The 17,232-nt window shown below is 42.0% G+C and overlaps 2 protein-coding genes across 2 annotated transcripts; one reads left to right on the top strand and one right to left on the bottom strand.

Moving 5' to 3' along the window:
• Window positions 1-320: 320 nt before the first annotated feature.
• Window positions 321-13,500, top strand: ints6l (integrator complex subunit 6 like). The gene is made up of 18 exons (XM_084550338.1): window positions 321-821; window positions 943-1,020; window positions 4,099-4,248; window positions 5,305-5,394; window positions 5,531-5,714; window positions 5,795-5,923; window positions 6,421-6,584; window positions 6,945-7,097; window positions 7,263-7,395; window positions 7,806-7,900; window positions 8,005-8,115; window positions 9,062-9,277; window positions 9,421-9,547; window positions 9,768-9,910; window positions 10,008-10,239; window positions 10,344-10,724; window positions 10,810-10,903; window positions 11,782-13,500. The coding sequence occupies exons 1-18, from the start codon at window positions 711-713 to the stop codon at window positions 11,882-11,884; spliced, it is 2,694 nt and encodes an 897-aa protein (XP_084406464.1). The 5' UTR covers window positions 321-710; the 3' UTR covers window positions 11,885-13,500.
• Window positions 13,501-14,231: 731 nt separating this feature from the next.
• mmgt1 (membrane magnesium transporter 1) lies at window positions 14,232-17,001 on the bottom strand. The gene is made up of 4 exons (XM_084549471.1): window positions 16,905-17,001; window positions 16,482-16,534; window positions 16,277-16,380; window positions 14,232-15,090 (listed from the first exon to the last, which is right to left on the bottom strand). The coding sequence occupies exons 1-4, from the start codon at window positions 16,981-16,983 to the stop codon at window positions 14,934-14,936; spliced, it is 393 nt and encodes a 130-aa protein (XP_084405597.1). The 5' UTR covers window positions 16,984-17,001; the 3' UTR covers window positions 14,232-14,933.
• Between the last annotated feature and the right edge of the window lie 231 nt (window positions 17,002-17,232).

Genomic DNA, 17,232 nt, shown 5'->3' with positions numbered 1-17,232 from the left:
GACGTACATTTGGCACTAGATTCATAAATTTGAAGGTTGGTTTGCCTCACGTAAATAATTTGTTTACTTTTTATTATAGAACTGTGTATTCAAGTTGTGTTGCGTTTCAGTGTCGGAAGGACGGACCTTTTAAGGCGCCTTGAACGCGGCATAAGAGTGACAGAAGAAGAGAGTAGGAGAGAGAGAGTGTCTGAGGAGGGCGGGATACGAGGCGAGAAATATCAGATCTGTGGGTATAATCTTCACGCAGCTACAGCCCTCTCTGCCTGGTTTCAGTCCAGGCTCAGAGGCCGCTAAGGAACACAGATATTTACAAGGGACCACGCTTTGGAACATCCTCCCTCTCTGCATACATGCGGCTGCAGCAGCGGGCAGGCGGGACGCACTGTACACACACGAGCCATTTCGACCTCGTTATGTGTTTATATACCGGGGGGCGTGGCCAAGCGACACGGACCCAGCCAATGGCGGCGCAGAGGACGGAGCTGGGCGTTCCCTTCGGTTAGGAGCAGAAGTTGAACAGCGCGAGCCGAGACAGAGCTCTAGAAAGGCAGATAGAGAGAGGGCAGAGGCAACGGCCCTCTTCTGGAGGGGGGGGGCTTATTATAACAAATATATACACACATGTGTGAACTGTTTGGCCGCACGATAGGTCATATGTGGATAACAGTTATTTTAGAAAAGCATACAACCGCGGCTTTACATTTAAAATGCCTATTTTAGTTTTCCTGTTAGACACGTCCGCCTCTATGAATCAGCGCACTTATTTGGGTACGACGTATCTGGACGTTGCTAAAGGCGCGGTTGAGGTCTTTATGAAGGTAAAGAATGATTTTACGCCGACTTTTTTCTGCAAGAATGCACCTTTCATGAGCTTAGGGTTCCGCTGGGAAGGTCGGTCGAAATTAATATATGTTGTTTTGGTTTTCCTTTTTTTGACAGCTGCGTGCCCGAGACCCGGCTAGTAGAGGCGACAGGTACATGCTAGTTACATTCGATGATCCACCATACGGAGTGAAGGTAATTAGCCACTGATACGATTTTTTACATTTGACAAGTCGGATCTATTTTTCTGTCAGTGAGACTTTATTGTCCTTCTGGTTTGTAGTCAGTGTTGGGCGGCTTCCCGGTGGCGAAAACGGCAAATTATTGCTCCAAACAGTCGCAGACCCGGAGCTGCACTGCCTCCGAACATCCAGCGGACATTTTGCTTTTGTGTTGAGAAAAGTCTCGGGCGTTGAGATGGAGGCGGAGAGATTTATTATCAGCTATGACGCCGCTCTTTTTTTAACAGTACTGTGTCGTGATTGGTCAAGTAGCCCGCCAGTCATCACTCGCCCCGCCCCTTCCATCAGACACGCATTGCCATTGGCCAATCTGGGCTGAAAGTTGATAAGCCCTCTTCCATCATGAGATTTTTTTCATTTTTATATGAGTTCGCCTGAACAGAATAATCATTATTCATGGGATACTAATTTGTCATGCCAATACTAAAGAATTATGGCCGAGCATAGAAGTAGTTTTCATGCAGTCACAAAACACAGATGCACAGGGAGAGGGGGGGCAAAAAACAACCTGTGAATCACTGCAATGATTTCATGGGGTTAATGTCAGCAAAGCTCTCCTCACCACCAATTTACTGACTTGTTTTATGACCTGGCACATATCTCTCTCCGAGCTGTTCATTCCCAATAAAATACAATCCTGAGTACCCACATGGACCCCTTAAAGCACTGATCTGCTTCAGTGGCTGGTCTGTATTAGAGGTCTCTCCAGGTTTGCCCAACTCTGTCTACAAACAAACAAACACTCAAGACAATATGCCAGTGGTTTCACCATCATGTGTCATCAAATGCTTCAAGACATAAAAGTCCGCTTTCCTTGTATACCCAGTATTTTTTAAATCTGCATGTGTTACGACCAAATAACAAAACGGCGGAGCTGGAAAGTAGCATCGATACACAGACTTACGTTATAAAGTGCAGCGAGGGCTAGCGTCTTAATTAATTCCATATGTCTTGTTTTTATAATACTCTTGAAAGCCGAACTGTTCAAACAGCTGCAGGTTTTTTTAAAGAAGTGAAAATACTACAGTCTAATGATCATTGCGCTCTTTATTTATAAGCCCAGACACTGGGGACACACTTGTAATTATCACACAAGCAACAAAGAAAACAGCAACTGTTTAAATCATTAAGGACGTGCAAGGAGTGGGGAATACAGGACAAATAGGTTGAACGCAAAAGTCCTGATCAGGGTGCAAAATAAATTGCTTTTCCCTTTTTTTATTTTCATCTAATAAAAGGTTAAAATGCTTTTTATTCTGTTATTTGGTTAAAATATTCAGCTCATTATGATTTATGTACTCCATTATGTTGTAAATGTGTCTCACTCTTAGGGCTTCTCCCAGTTTAATTTAGACTATTGAATCTACATTAGGTAAAGCAATCTAAAATTAAAGGCTTTGTTATTACCATTATAGATACTGCTTTTAAAGAAGTATTTTCCTCTCCAGCAAGTTGCATTCATCACTTTTACAGCAGTATATTAATTATTATTATTTGCTGTCTATTCACAGTGTAGTCACTAGATGAGGTATTTTTCCATTTAGCTTATGTGCTGTGCGAGAAACAAAATGACACTGACTATATCTGCCTCTTTATTGGCCCTCATATTAAAACGGGACAAGGGGACCATTTCAGCTTATTAACCCAACAGTTAAAACATTGTGTGCGTACTTTTAATTGTGTCTTTGTAGAGCTGGATACATGACTAATGTCATGTGAGGCATGCTACGTCATAAGCAATCACAGCGTTCGCTCCCAAGTTTTAATGCAGCCCCCTTTGCCAAATAAACCCAGATAGGATTCTCCTCCTCTCTTTCATAAAACCCTCCAGGTGCTGCTGTCTGAAGTCCTTTCCCCTCACTGTAAAATATGTCCCCGGCTCCTCCTCGTCTTGCTCTTCCTCTCTTTGTCTTCATTGCCGTCCCCTTTGTTGTTTCTCCTGCTTTGTGCACCGAGGATTATGATGAAAGGACAAGGTTATACTGAATGTGGCTACTCTGATTGCACAGTTACAGCAGCGATAAATTGTTGATGTAGAGGGAGAGAGAGAGAGAGAGAGAGAGAGAGAGAAGGTTGGGGCGGGAAGAAGAGAAATTTTCTGTATTCTGAATTATTGAGTGCAAGCTAAGCCTTACATTTCTGCTGGCCTATGCAACGGTCTGGGTCTGGGGGTACAATGCTAGAATGTGAACGTGTTTCCACTGTTGGATTTGCTTCAGTAAGGTTTCTGGTATGACATTTATCTAATGTCATTCATGTAACTCCGCACTTTCCTGGAAATTCCAACTCGATTACGACTTTGGAATGACATCTCATGATAATCCAAAAATCCACACACGACTGATTTAGAGGAGAAACACGCTGATAATGACAACTCTGGAATTTCTTTCTCTGCTACTGTCCATCTCTCTCTGTGTCTTTGGAGTTCTTCCCCTCCCCTTTGGGAGCAAAGGAAGTGGTAAGCTTGCAGGTCATCCTTAGATTAAGCGTGAAGCTGCAGCCGTAAAGTACTTGACCCCGCTGGAGAAAAGTCCAAGAGCGGTTGCACATTAACATCCTCTCCTGTGGGAGTATTTCTCCGTCAGAGAGGAAAGAGGCAGCAGTGGGAAGCGTATGTCTGGATGCCTGTCATGTATGAAATTAGATTCTTTCTTAAACAGCAGCAACCAGCTCAGATGTGGGCCAGAGTCTCAACAATATTATCTTCCATTTCCAGAGCCTCACATAACCTGATCTAATTTAATGCTTACTACTATGTCCATGCTGCACAGAATGAATAGGTTAAGGCTAAGACTTCTCTTACCGAAGGTGGCAACCATCTGCTTGAATTAGTTTGTGCTTGTCTGTGAACAAAACTCGCTTTGTTTTTCTTTGTAATTACATAGCATGGGTTTCTGTGGGCTTATACCTATTTTGGTTTGTGGCCGTTCACACTGCTCTGTGGCTTCAGGCCTCCTCTACCGCCTTTTTTGTTTGGCTGTTTGCCGCGCAGCACTTTTGTCATGCTGTCCGTGTGCTGCGTGTATTTCAGGCCGGCTGGAAGGAGAACCATGCCACTTTCATGTGCGAGCTGAAGAACCTGCAGGCATCTGGGCTGACTACACTGGGTCATGCTCTCCGCACATCCTTTGACCTGCTTAACCTCAACCGCCTTGTCTCGGGAATCGACAACTACGGACAGGTATTTGGCATCGGCATGCTACTGCGCATTTTGCAGGAAAGAGAGGAGTATTGTTCCTCAGGATTTTAGAAAGATTTCAGAACAACTCACTGTAATAAAGTCTGCGTTAATTTGTTCCATTCAGTAATTTAATTATAGAAATGTAACACCATGTAATATAAGGTGTAGACTTGTGTAGTGTAGACTGTGGAATGTATGTGTATGTTGAAAGGATAAGTGACAGAGACGGATGGGTGAATGACGAAATTGATGAATTGGGCCAGAGCTAACAATTAAACAAATTAGAGAAGGTGGTGGTGGCGGTTTAGATACCAACAGTTGCTTATTTTAACCACAGAAAAATCTAAATAATACAAATACAAATGGTATTTACCCATAATCAATACGCTTGACAGGTAAATCCATAGACTTTCCCTGGACTGACGAAGGATATGAAAGTTAGGATCACTCCATTACTTGAATACGACAAGAAGAATATTAACCTTTGACTGTAACTTCATCCACGCCACCTTGTTTCACTTAACTCCTCGCACGCATCTTTTCTCTAAACTCCTGCTCGGAGGCAGAGATGGATACCTACACACTCAGGCAACAGCACAAGTTTCGTGCATTAAGAACCTGGTAAACCTACTTAAGCATTCTCTGTGTGTTTGAATGAGACGAGGCTGACCTCCGCAGCGTAGTGGTGGAGGCCTCTGTCCTTAATGAGTAACACCAGGACACACTCTGCAGCTTACAGATGCATTCTGACACGAAGCAAAAATTACAAGCTGAAGCATGGAGTTTGTTTTAGTATCACAGGTGCGAGATGGTAATTTCATACTAATTACAGTGTTTTGCAGATCTCCGTTTAAACGTTATACCAGTACTTTGCCATTAGTCCTAGCATGAGAGACCAATTACATTTAGTGTTTTACGTGATGGAAATTTTTTTTGGGCACAGAGCCCAGAACGGTGCTGGTGGAATATAAAGACATGGAGAGTCGTGTGAATAAATGGCATCACAGTTTGCCTGAATTTAGATTTAATTGCTGTATTTTACCGTTCCTCTCCCAGGGCCGGAACCCATTCTTCCTCGAGCCATCTGTGATCATCACTATCACTGATGGCAACAAGCTTACACACAGCTCTGGGGTGCCAGATGAGGTGAGAGCACAAACAAACGGCGCTACTTTGTATTATTTGTAGCAATGCCAGCTTTACTATACTACAACTTTGTAAGACATGATATGAAAAGCTTTACCTGCAAATGATGAACATATTAATCTGCTCTTCCGCGTAGCTGCACCTGCCTCTGAACTCCCCTTTGGCCGGCAGTGAACTGACCAAAGAGCCTTTCCGATGGGACCAGCGTCTATTTGCACTGGTGCTGAGGCTGCCAGGAGCGGCCACGCCAGAAAACGAGCAGCTGGGTAGCGTCCCCACAGATGAGTCTGCCATCACCCAGATGTGTGAAGTCACTGGAGGTTTGACATTGTCTTCTGCTATGGTCCACTCATTGTGTGTCTACATACTACTCCAACCTTGTCCTGCTTCTTCCTCTCAGGGCGATCATACTGTGTGCGAACGCAGAGGATGTTGAACCAGTGTCTGGAGTCTCTGGTCCAAAAGGTTCAAAGTGGTGTTGTCATTAATTTTGAGAAGACCGGGCCTGATCCGCCTCTCGTTGGGGAGGGTGAGTTTTTGGGGTGATGCACACTGAATTGGCACGTTACATGTTCAGATCATGTCTTGTCTTCTTTGGTTCAGACACAAACTTATTTATTACGGTTAGTTGGAGCAAAGCTACTGTGGAAAGATAAAACAGGTGAAAGCAGAAGAGAATCTTCTAATTCTTGTTTCTGGTGCAGTTTTACACTGAAAAGAGAACTGGGTGCATTTTACGGCTTGTAAATTATTCTGTAAATTTCAGCTGACACATCTTATACAGGTAAAAGAAGAGATTACAATTTGTATATTGCTTGAAGAATTTTACATTTCTACATAGAATTTAAAGTATTTGAGAAAACCTCAAAACTATTTTAGGATATAATAGATAGAAAAAAACCTGTTTATCAGTCTGTAGGCCCACTAGAAAGGAGTAGTGCTTCTCACCCACTTTGTCACACAGTCCACTGATTATTTGCATCTGCTTGGCATTTGGTTTATGTCGCACGCGTTTCTGTTTTGCAGATAACTCTGTGGAGTCAAGTCGTCCTGTTTCATCCTTCAGCACACAGCCGTGGCACAGTTGCCACAAACTCATCTACGTGCGACCAAACCCAAAGACGGGAGTGCCAGTTGGTCATTGGCCCATACCGGAGTCCTTCTGGCCAGACCAGAACTCTCCAACACTAGTGAGCAGAGAAGCTTGAAAATATCTCACCAGCACATTTACTTGATTTTACTGACATGACATGATTTTTACTGTTCGTCCTCTGTCGTTCATATTGTCTGTGTGTATCTTTACAGATGTAATGTGCTCTGTATTTTACTTGCACATCTCTTTTTCTCTCACATCACTCAGTAACCTTGACTTGCAGCCGGTATAATCAAGCGTTGAATCCTATAAACTCACTCACTCTCGGCCATTTTGATTACCCATACATTTTTAATGCTTTGTTATACGGCGCTGTTCCAAGGGCATCAGATGGATCTCTACCACAGACAAATCAGCCCTAACACTTTCTCCAATCATCTCCATCTGCTGCCCACAGCCACCTCGCTCTGCTCATCCCGTGGTGCGTTTCTCCTGTGTGGACTGTGAACCCATGGTGATTGACAAGCTTCCCTTTGACAAGTATGAACTGGAGCCCTCTCCACTCACCCAGTACATTTTGGAAAGGAAATCTCCACACATGTGTTGGCAGGTAGAGTAAATACTCACACAGTCTTCAGCTTTGTTTCCTTTGTTTGCCTTGGGGACTTTTCTGAAACCCATAAATAATTGCTAGCTTAAAATATTCACCGAAAACCAAAAAGGGTATTGTACAGTAACGTTATTTGCCTTTTGTAATTTTCCCTATTATCTTCAGGTGTTTGTTAACAGCAGTGGGAAGCAGAACGACCTGGGACAGCCGTTTGGCTACCTTAAAGCCAGCACCACTCTCACCTGTGTTAATCTGTTTGTCATGCCTTACAACTTCCCGGTCCTTCTTCCACTCCTCGGTAAGACATACTGCAGTAAATTTGTCTTTGGTGTGGCCTCAGAACTTCTGGGTTAGTAGGCTTGAGCTGATTTTAAATTCGAAAAGGAGCATTCCTTTTTCTGGGACACCTCGTCATATGCTGTCTTTTTCACCCCCCTGCCGTACTTAATCATAAATACATGATAAAAGGTTTGTTAATACTGTCCAACAAAAGGATTTGGGTTTGGGTTGTGTGGCATTCCTGAAGGTAAAGAGTAGTGTATTATAGTGTATATATTTATGCTTTTTGTAGACTCACCACCGTGCCAGTATTAATGTGAGCACTGAGTTTTCCCTGCAGCAGCAGCAGGTGGATGGCAGACGGCAGGTCACAGATCCAGCATGCTAAAACTTCTCTAATAACCCACTTTTTTTATTCCTCCCTTTCAGATGATTTGTTCAAAGTGCACAAACTAAAACCAAACCTCAAGTGGCGACAGGCCTTTGAGATGTACCTGAAGACAATGCCTCCCTACTACCTCCTGGTACACTAATGCTACATCACTTAACGCTGCATTTGGTAAATGGATTTATGGTGGGTTTTTTTTGCATGTAACTACATAACTGTGCCTCTGCTTTCTTCCGACAGCCCTTAAAAAAGGCTTTGAGGATGATGGGTGCACCTAACCTTATTGCAGACACCCTGGACTGTGGATTGAGCTACAGCGTCATTTCCTACCTGAAGAAGCTCAGCCAGCAGGTAAATACTGCTTACACACAGGTTCTCTGAGCATAACTTCCAAGTGGTGTGACAGGTATAGTAGTCATAGTGGTTTACTGTGAAAGAGAAAAAGCCCACGTTGCAATACACAGCTAATGTGTTTGTTTGTAAAGTGTCCTTGAGTGTAGAAAACAAAGCCATAACTGAAGTTATTATTAGTTAGTACTCTATTGCTGTAAAAGGTTTACTTGATTCTGAACATCTGTTAACACATCTGTGTTTACAAAGTAGAATTAAAAGAGTTTGTTTTATTTGTGCAGTCCTAAATCTATCACAACATGACAAATTCTACTCAGGAGTATGTGTGTGCATTTTAAATGGTCAGACGATTCTGTCCTAAAATTTGATCTGAAACTAGAAACATGTCAACATGTCTAAGGACAAAGAGTGCCACACTGTAATGGAAAAAATTATGAAGTATCTTAAAATCTTTTGGGAGAGCAGTTACATGATGTTTATATGTGTCACATTTCTGTAAACATCATGCAGCAAGGTCTGGGTGAAAGTGTCATCACAGGCATCTTTCAGTCCCTAACCACCATGGAAATTCATCTCCTTCTCGTGTTGCTGTTACACAATGTTTGGCATGGCCGTAAGAAAACAACATGAGTGGAAATCTCTGCTGCAAGTTCTGCAGATAGATAATACATGCTGGCTGTGGTGCTCTTAGCTTTTTAACACCGGGCAACCAGGAGTGAGGTAGTGATAAACCTCCCCTCTTAGCAGTGCTCATGTTATCCGGCACAGAGGTAAAAAACGATACAGTATGAAAATTATATTAAGAAAACAATCGTTGGACTTGATTTTAACATTTTTATGGGTCTAAAATAAAATAAGTCTGAACTGAAAACAATATTCCTTACCAAACTCTCATTTTATCTGACAAGAGAGTTTTTATTTGATTTATTTTTTTGTTGGACTGAAGGCAAAAATCGAATCGGAGCGTCTGATTGTGTCAGTGGGGAAGAAGGCTCCTCAAGAAAGTGGCATAAAGGTGAAGAACCACTCCAACTCCCTCTCTCTGGCCCACCGGCGAGATTTTAAGCAGCTGCTGCAGGGAATCACAGGGGAGGGTCCCCTTCGTCTGGTGGACATCAACTTCAAAGAGTTCGCGGGCTTCCAGATCGCCTTGCTCAATAAGGTAGAGTTAGAACAGCAGGGACATATTTTTTTTTTTTGCGTTACATGACATACTTTCTGTTTGTGGCAAATTTACAGGGAAAATAGGGCGAATATAGTTTTACGTGGGTTTTCTCTGACTAGACATGTGAATGTATTCCACAGGATGTAAAGCCTCAAGCTTATCGAAATGCATACGACATCCCGAGACGAAACCTCTTGGATCAGCTCACTCGAATGCGCTCCAATTTGCTGCGGACGTCACTAAAACTGATCCGAGGGCAGGACGAAGGTATGTGATCTAACCAATAACTTATAGCAGACGGATCATGTGTGGTTTATTATTTTGTTAATAGGAAAATTTCCCGATGTTTGTGCTTTATGATGGGAGGCAACCATTTAATGTGGTTGCATGATAACAAAAACCCCCAAAAACATCAGTTTTAACAGAAATCCCATCTGTGTAGTTACTACAATAATCCATTAATAGAAATTAAATGTCTTGTTGTTAGACTACCTGCACAGTATTCCAGTGGCTCAGATGGGAAATTATCAGGAGTACCTAAAAATGATGCCGTCTCCTTTGAGAGAGATTGACCCCGATCAACCTAAACGGCTGCACACGTTTGGGAATCCTTTCAAGCAGGATAAGAAGGTAAAACTACATCAACGTATCACTGTTTATTACAGTTTAGGTATACCCAAGGCCATCATAACTCCTTTTCTCAAATCTTCTCACACGTTATTCCCAGGGGATGATGATCGATGAGGCGGATGAGTTTGTGGCAGGCCCTCAGAGCAAGAAAAGAGGGAACTCCAACGATTCCAACTCGGGTACGACTATGAAGAGGAGGCGGAGTATGTCACCGTTGCTGCGGCGGCCACAGACTCCGCCGGCGAACACCAACCATGTGGTGGTTGGGAAGAGTCCGGCTGGTGTTCAAGGGCAGCAGAACCTCCTCAAAGCTATTCCACAGAACAAAGGTAAGACTATACTTAAAACATCCTCTGTATATTGTAGGAGCACGCTTGAGCATTTAATAGTAAAATACTGCATGAATATGAATTTGAATTTGTTACTCCATTAGGTGTGGATGGTAACAGCTTGGTGGTCACAGAGAGCAACGGGGACAGTGTCCTTGGGCTCGACTCTGGGGAGATTTGGCCTACGGAGATGGACAATGAGACGGAGAGTCCTTCACCACTGAGCTTAGAGGAAAATGCCGGCACAGGGGAAACGGATCAGGGAGAGGACATCGACACGACGGAGGAGAGACAGGAGGAAGATCCTCCAGAGGAGCAGCCGCTGGAGGAGCAACACAACTGTGATCGTCTGAGTCCACAGAGCCAGTTCGATGACATGGAAGCCGACCCTGCGGTGCTTGAGACCATATTCATAGCCCCGCTGGATGGCAACCAAGCAGAGCTGCGGACGCGGATGATCAAGGAGGTCCGCAAACCCGGACGAAGTGAGTATGAGCCAGTGCAGTGGATCACTTTATGTTAATTTGTTAAATTCAATCGTGTATGTCTTTATCTCTTTGTTTTTCTCAGACTATGAGGCAGTACTCAGACTACTGCAGCAGGTGAAAGGACCAGTGAATGTACAACGGTACTTCATCCAACATGCTATCAAAGAGGCCGTCAGGTAAGAAGCCTGCTTTTTTTTAAATAATGGTTTATGTGGAGCAGTTTCCTTTTGAAAGTATGCGTCGGTTTGATTAGTAGCTGTGTGTCCTTCACACACTGACACCTTAGCAGGAATGACACACGACCACATTGCAATTATTTTAAAGCCTTTTAAGATCAGCAGTCTCGAACATGTTCTCTTTGGTGACATCTGTGGAAATAAGTGGAAAAGGTTTTTGACTCACTCTTCCAACCAGCGTCATCTTTGTTGAACATGAGCTTCCCTACTGTGTCTGGCAAAGAGATAACTCATGCGTGATGAAACTAACCTGCAAAGCTTATGAAATTTTGTGTGTAATTTCACTCCCAATTTCACATTCTGTAAATACAAGGACTTTCATACACATTCATCAGTGGGTCGCTGGCTCAGTCTCCATGTTGTTATCTCATTCGGTGACTGATAGTGACTTGTATAATAAACAGAAGAACTATGATGGATTCCAGTGTGAGCAAGCATTAAGAAAGCACTGTGCTAGTCACATCCATGCGCAGAGTTTCAACTGTCTTGTCACTGTGTTGTTCCAGTGCTTGAAGAACTTGCTACAGTCCCTCTGTGGATTCAGGTTCTCTTTATAAAATCCCACAGTGCCTCCATGATGATGAGATCGGGCTCTGTGCCTAGAGCTTCTTGTTGCTGGAGATAGCTTTTCATGAGGCGTCACGCTGCAGTATAAATTTTTGAATCTGATTAGAGCTGTCCTCCTCATACCACTGCCTGATTGATGAGAATCTAAATAAATAAAATGCCTCAAACTTGTGTCTTGTTTCTGGAAGCTAGCTTGACCTGTCCACATTTATTTCCCTGCTTCTTTCTAATTCCTTCGGACTCTCTGACAGGTTCAAGAAGCGGGTACTGATCCAGCAGCTGGAGACTGCGCTCACTGAGTTGGAGGAGAAGCAGGCAGCGTCCTCACAGCTTCCCAACGATCACGACAGGTAGTGATGGAGCCACGTTTGAGAAAAAGAAAGGAAGGATACGCTGGCTAAAAAGGCTGGATAACCTTCCTTGACTGACCTCAGAGAGATAAACTGTTGAACCAGAGAGAGAGGGGGAAAGGACCAATGCACTGATAGCAGATGCTCCTACTGTCTGTGTGCTGTTACATCACATCCTGTCGGAGGCAGAGAGTGGACGGGTTTAACTGGAGGAGGGGCCTTCAGGACAGATCCACCGGGGATGAGCAAAGAGACTTTAAAAATAATCCTCTTCATATTGACAGATGCCTTAAACATCCATATGGCTTTTATCTGTATGGGCACGTTGTTCAGTAGACACACACTCCATTAGACAGATAACACAATAAGCCAACAGATCCTTAGGTGAGCAAGGAGAAGGGATATGTTGTTACTCTTTTTAAAAAAAAAAAAAAAAAAAAGACCTGCATTCAGCTGGGCTGAAAAGTTTTACGTCCGCACCAATTTTTATGAGTAATACAATGTCTTGTATTGATGTAAATTTAAGGCTGGCAGGAAGAATCTGGTCCATGCAGGCAGGCCCTCATATTTCAAGTGTTATATCTGAAAGAAATGCACTGATTTATTTTATTATTTTTTTATTTCTTCCACACTGGTACTGTTACCTAATATTTTCCTATTTCTAGTGGTTGTTACTGACACGCTCTGGCATCAGGGATGGGCAATATTGCATAAAGACCATGAGCATACATGTAATGTTAATGTAACTTCAACGGAGATGATGAAAATCTGTATTTATGGCTAATCTGGTCATTAAAGTAGCGTGACTAATAAAGTTACTACATCGCATTCATGCAAAAATACTGTTTATTCAGTATAGCCATACTAAAGGTGTGGGTACCTCCTAATAAATGTTAAGGAGAAATCTCAAAGATCTCATAATAATGTTGCCATATTGCCCAACTCTGATTGGTATCTTTTTGGTCAGAAGAGGTCAAAATTTGTGCACAACTTTTAATAATTACGTGGTTTTAAAGTTCAAGTTTGGTCTATTTAGATGAGTTGCACAGCCGTATTGACAAACTTCTCACAATACTTCTTTTAAAAGCCAATTTTGATGACCAGAATCAGTGTTTTTGGCGATGTTGCACATTTATTGTCTTGAAACGGACACAAAAACATCTCAGACAAGACAGCGATCGAGGGTCAGTATCCTCTTTACCTGCCATTACAGCAATAGAACGCGGGTTCAGCGAATGCAGCCGTTGGTTTCCATTTAACTCAAAGTCCACAGCACCACAAACAAGGATCCCCAGCGTTATGACTTTATTCCAGTGACGTTCTGCATCTGTCCAGGTTCGGCCGACAGTCGCTTTTTGTTAAACTGCTGGTAATATGTCTTCTGCTGCTTTTTACATAAACCAAACCCAGCACTCCTCCTTCGTTCTCCTTGTTTTTACAACAGATGTACACTACTTTTTAATGTTCATAGAAAATAGAGATTATTTTTGTGAATTTGTTTATTTCAGAGTATAAGAAATATTTTGAAAGAAATGTTTAAAGCCATTTTTGTAAACTGAACTGTTCAATACATATACAAAGTAGAATGTTTTATGAACCTACTTTTTTTTTTTTACAAAATAAAAAAATAAGCCACAGGTAGAACGGCATGTGCTGTTTTTTGTGCATTTCTAGTTATTTTACTTCTTCAGTACAGTTTTATCACATTAATCTCATGCATAAACATATCAAACTTATATTCTTCGTGGTATCTTGGTTTGAAATTCATCTAAAAGTTATTTGTTGTAAACTTTTAAATTGAAGGAATCCTGCAGACGCAACCACTCACTCGGCAGTGTGTCACCAACTCTCCGCTGTGGGACCTACTTTGCTTACTTGCTTACAGCTCAGGTTATGAACAGTGTGTGTTTTCCAGCTTGTTTTATATATTTAGCTGTTTTTAAAAGGCCTGACGAGAATACATTATTCAGTAATTTGCAAGAGGAAAAACCCCAAAAAACATTTCCAGTCTCTTCTTAATCGTCTTTCTCAAGGGAAATTCACTCACACACTTCAACACTTAACCCTGTGAAGTCAAATAAAAGTCAGTAGCTGAAAATATAACTTCATTGATAACTCTTAACTTGAGGTTTAGCCTCCACTGCCATCTAGAGTCCAACATCAACAACTGCAGCTTTTCTGATCAGGTGGAAATTTTTCTTGCGATGCGGCCCTCCTCCATCAAGGTCACAAGTACAAGGCACCTCTGCTTCTTAATTAATCGGTAATATTGTTCATTAGGAGGAGGTAGCACAGTAAAAGTCTGATGTTTCAGCTTTGAGCTAAAGGGTGAATAAAAACCCGACACTGTGTAAAATCAGTATGCCTTTTATTAAATTAAAAACAATCTGTTGAAAACAAAATGTAAAGGAAAAATAAACACCCAAATGAATGTACCATCACTTTCTACTTCACGTTAGTGTTCAGAGTATCATTAGAATGGCTGTCTAATGCTTCCTGCTCTCGCCTTGAGCTGATTTCCTGTGGCATAACACCAAACGTTTTCTCTCGCATACAGGATGTACAAAGCCTTTAGGCTTCCAGGAAATCGTCAAGGAAATAAAAGAGTCCTCTGTTCATACCATAAATCTCTTTTCAGTCGACAACATTTTTGCCCCGGCAGCTGCTGAAGACTGATGTGTGGTTGCAATAAAACAGTAACGGAATAGGCTTCGTGATGCCCCCCTCATTCAAAAAGATTTAGAAAAGGACAGCAACATCCAAGTTCAGTTCAGAGAGGATGGAAGGGGGCAGATGACTCAGTATCTTAAGACTCCAAAGCAATTACACACTGTATATACAAACAAATCTGCTTGAAAAACTGAAGGATTGGCACAGTCAGTGTTGAATATGGTGGTAACCACTTTATGGACAGAGATGCATGATTTGGACAGTTTTAGTTTATTTACAAATAAAAATTAAAGCGGAGGACTTCTCATTTCCCCCCCCCCTTCTGACTAACAAAAACAAATCTTATCTGATGATGACTATGTTTCAGGCAGGAAAGGCCAGTCTCAGTGCAAATGCTCCAGCTTGCGTAACCGTATGGGGTTGGGAAGAGCTTGCTGGTTGCGTACAGAGGAGGGCTCCTCCTCTGGAGAGCGGAATAGCACTCGACCCCGGTGATTGAAAAGGTAAAAGGATGGGTGGTTCCTCAGCGTATCAAAAGTTCTGGGGGAAAAAAAAGCAGTTATGAAGCAACTCCACAAATATTCCTCAGCTTTCCAAGACACAGGAATTCATAGACCTTGTGCTACTGGAGCACATACATCAGAATCCATGCTTAAATCCTCTTGAAATGGAAGGTGACTAATATCTTCACACTTTAACACTTCTTTATACAATCACAGTTAGAATTTAAATCTTGCACAGATTGATACAAGCACTCACTTCCATCATCACAATGATAAGATGAACTTTTCAAAATAAAATAATGATATGAAAAAGAACCAAACATGTGACATTAAGGCAATTACATTAATTGGAATAATATTACTATTTTATAGCAGCCATTAAAAACAATGGCAGCCAGAGCTGATCAACCAATCAGCTGATGAAAAGTAAATCAACGGTCATCAAATCTGAGGGTTAACTTGTCAAGGCATGTCCAGGCATAAATCTGAAGACATCCTCTGATTAGAGGGGCCAATATTCATCATATGTGTAACTTGGCATCAATGACTTGCAACCTGTGCACTAAGTATGCAGACATCCTGTAAAACTGTTTTTACTTTCTAAACAGTGCAAAATATTTTCACCAACCTTTCATGTACTGAACAGGCAGTGGAAAAATATAATCACAGACTAAACGATTGTTTGTTGCAGCACTGTAACAGCACTGGTCAAAACATTTTGATCGATTATATATCACATGGGCTAACCTGTAAAACTAGAACTATTATTATTATTATTATTATTATAAGCTCTACTTCCAGGAGGCTAAACAACCTTTTTCCTTAGATCCTACTGATTTGAAACCTAAAATTAAGGTATATAGAGTTTGGCATGATTAAATCCAAAACAAAGCCTTAAAAAGTAATCATTGTCCAATCTTCATATGTCTTGTTACTGTGTCTATGTCACTCAATAGACTGTTTATTCCATGCACTTTATGTTATCAGTATTTTGTGCTTTATGCCGATGATGTAAAGTGGCATCTGGACTACACAACAACAGTGCTGGCCACAAAACACCATGACCACAGGGGAGGTTGACGGCTTTGTCTGTCGGGGACTGATTCACAGTTATGTTACTATAAATGCAGTCTAAACGGTGATCTGTGCTCTTCCTCTGTGACAATATGACACAAACAACTCCACTATCAGGGGAGAAATGCGCTCAGGGTCAATCAGCTTACTTGTTTTTCAGCTCTGAGGAAGCATCCATGTCTTTGAACTCTCCAGCAATGTGGACAATACCATAACAGGTCATCACAAACGATAACAAGGTCTGCAATACAATCTGGAATAAGACAGAAGCGTAAGGGTGAATACACGACACCTTGGGCACGCAGTGTAAAATAAAAATGAAGGCAGAAATTAATAATAAAAAACGTCACTCACATCAATTGGTAGAGTCTCGTGCTCCTTCTCTGTGAGTCGCATGTATGATCGATCTGAAGGGAGAAATTAATTTTAGCCACAGAAAATAAAAGGAGCACCGTTATACTATGACAGGGGTATTAAACGTAGATAAATTGATCTCCAAAAGAAAAATGTTGCATTGGGCTAGTCAGAGAAAATGTTATCAATCGATGGCAGTGATATTTTGACAATAAACAGCTGGTTCAGATGCATTAAGTGTTCCAAGCCTGCGACTAATTCATTAGCGGAGCTACGCTGCACTAGCATCATGCTAGCCACCTAGCCGATGGACAGGAAGGCCCGACCGGCTGTTTTGTCGACCTGCCCGGTAATGAAAAGAGGCCGACGTGCATAAACAACGGCGCGGAGTTGTGTGGCTCTCGCCTCTGCACAGAAACTTACGCTGTGCCGCTGAGAAAGCCGCATGAGCTAAGGCAAAAAGTCCGACGCCGACGACACCTTTCCAGAACGACGAGGCCATCTTGATGCTAGGCGATGAGGAACTGTGTGCAGTGCCGTAAAACAGCGGTCGTAAAACCGCCGCAACCATGACAGCGTCGAAAAAATAAAACATGCGAATGAAAAAAAAAAACAATTATTATAAATTACACACCCTTATACGTACCATAAATTTGATTTATTGCTTTATTTATTCATCTTAGTTTTATTTTAATTATATTTATGTTTTCTTTGTCATAAAAAAACCCCACAGACTCTTATTTTGAAGGGA

The sequence above is a fragment of the Chelon labrosus genome (assembly GCF_963514085.1).
Source record: "Chelon labrosus genome assembly, chromosome: 8".
NCBI classification, from domain to species: domain Eukaryota; kingdom Metazoa; phylum Chordata; class Actinopteri; order Mugiliformes; family Mugilidae; genus Chelon; species Chelon labrosus.
The sequence above is the reverse complement of the archived record's forward strand: the minus strand, read 5'-3'. Positions and strand labels throughout refer to the sequence as shown.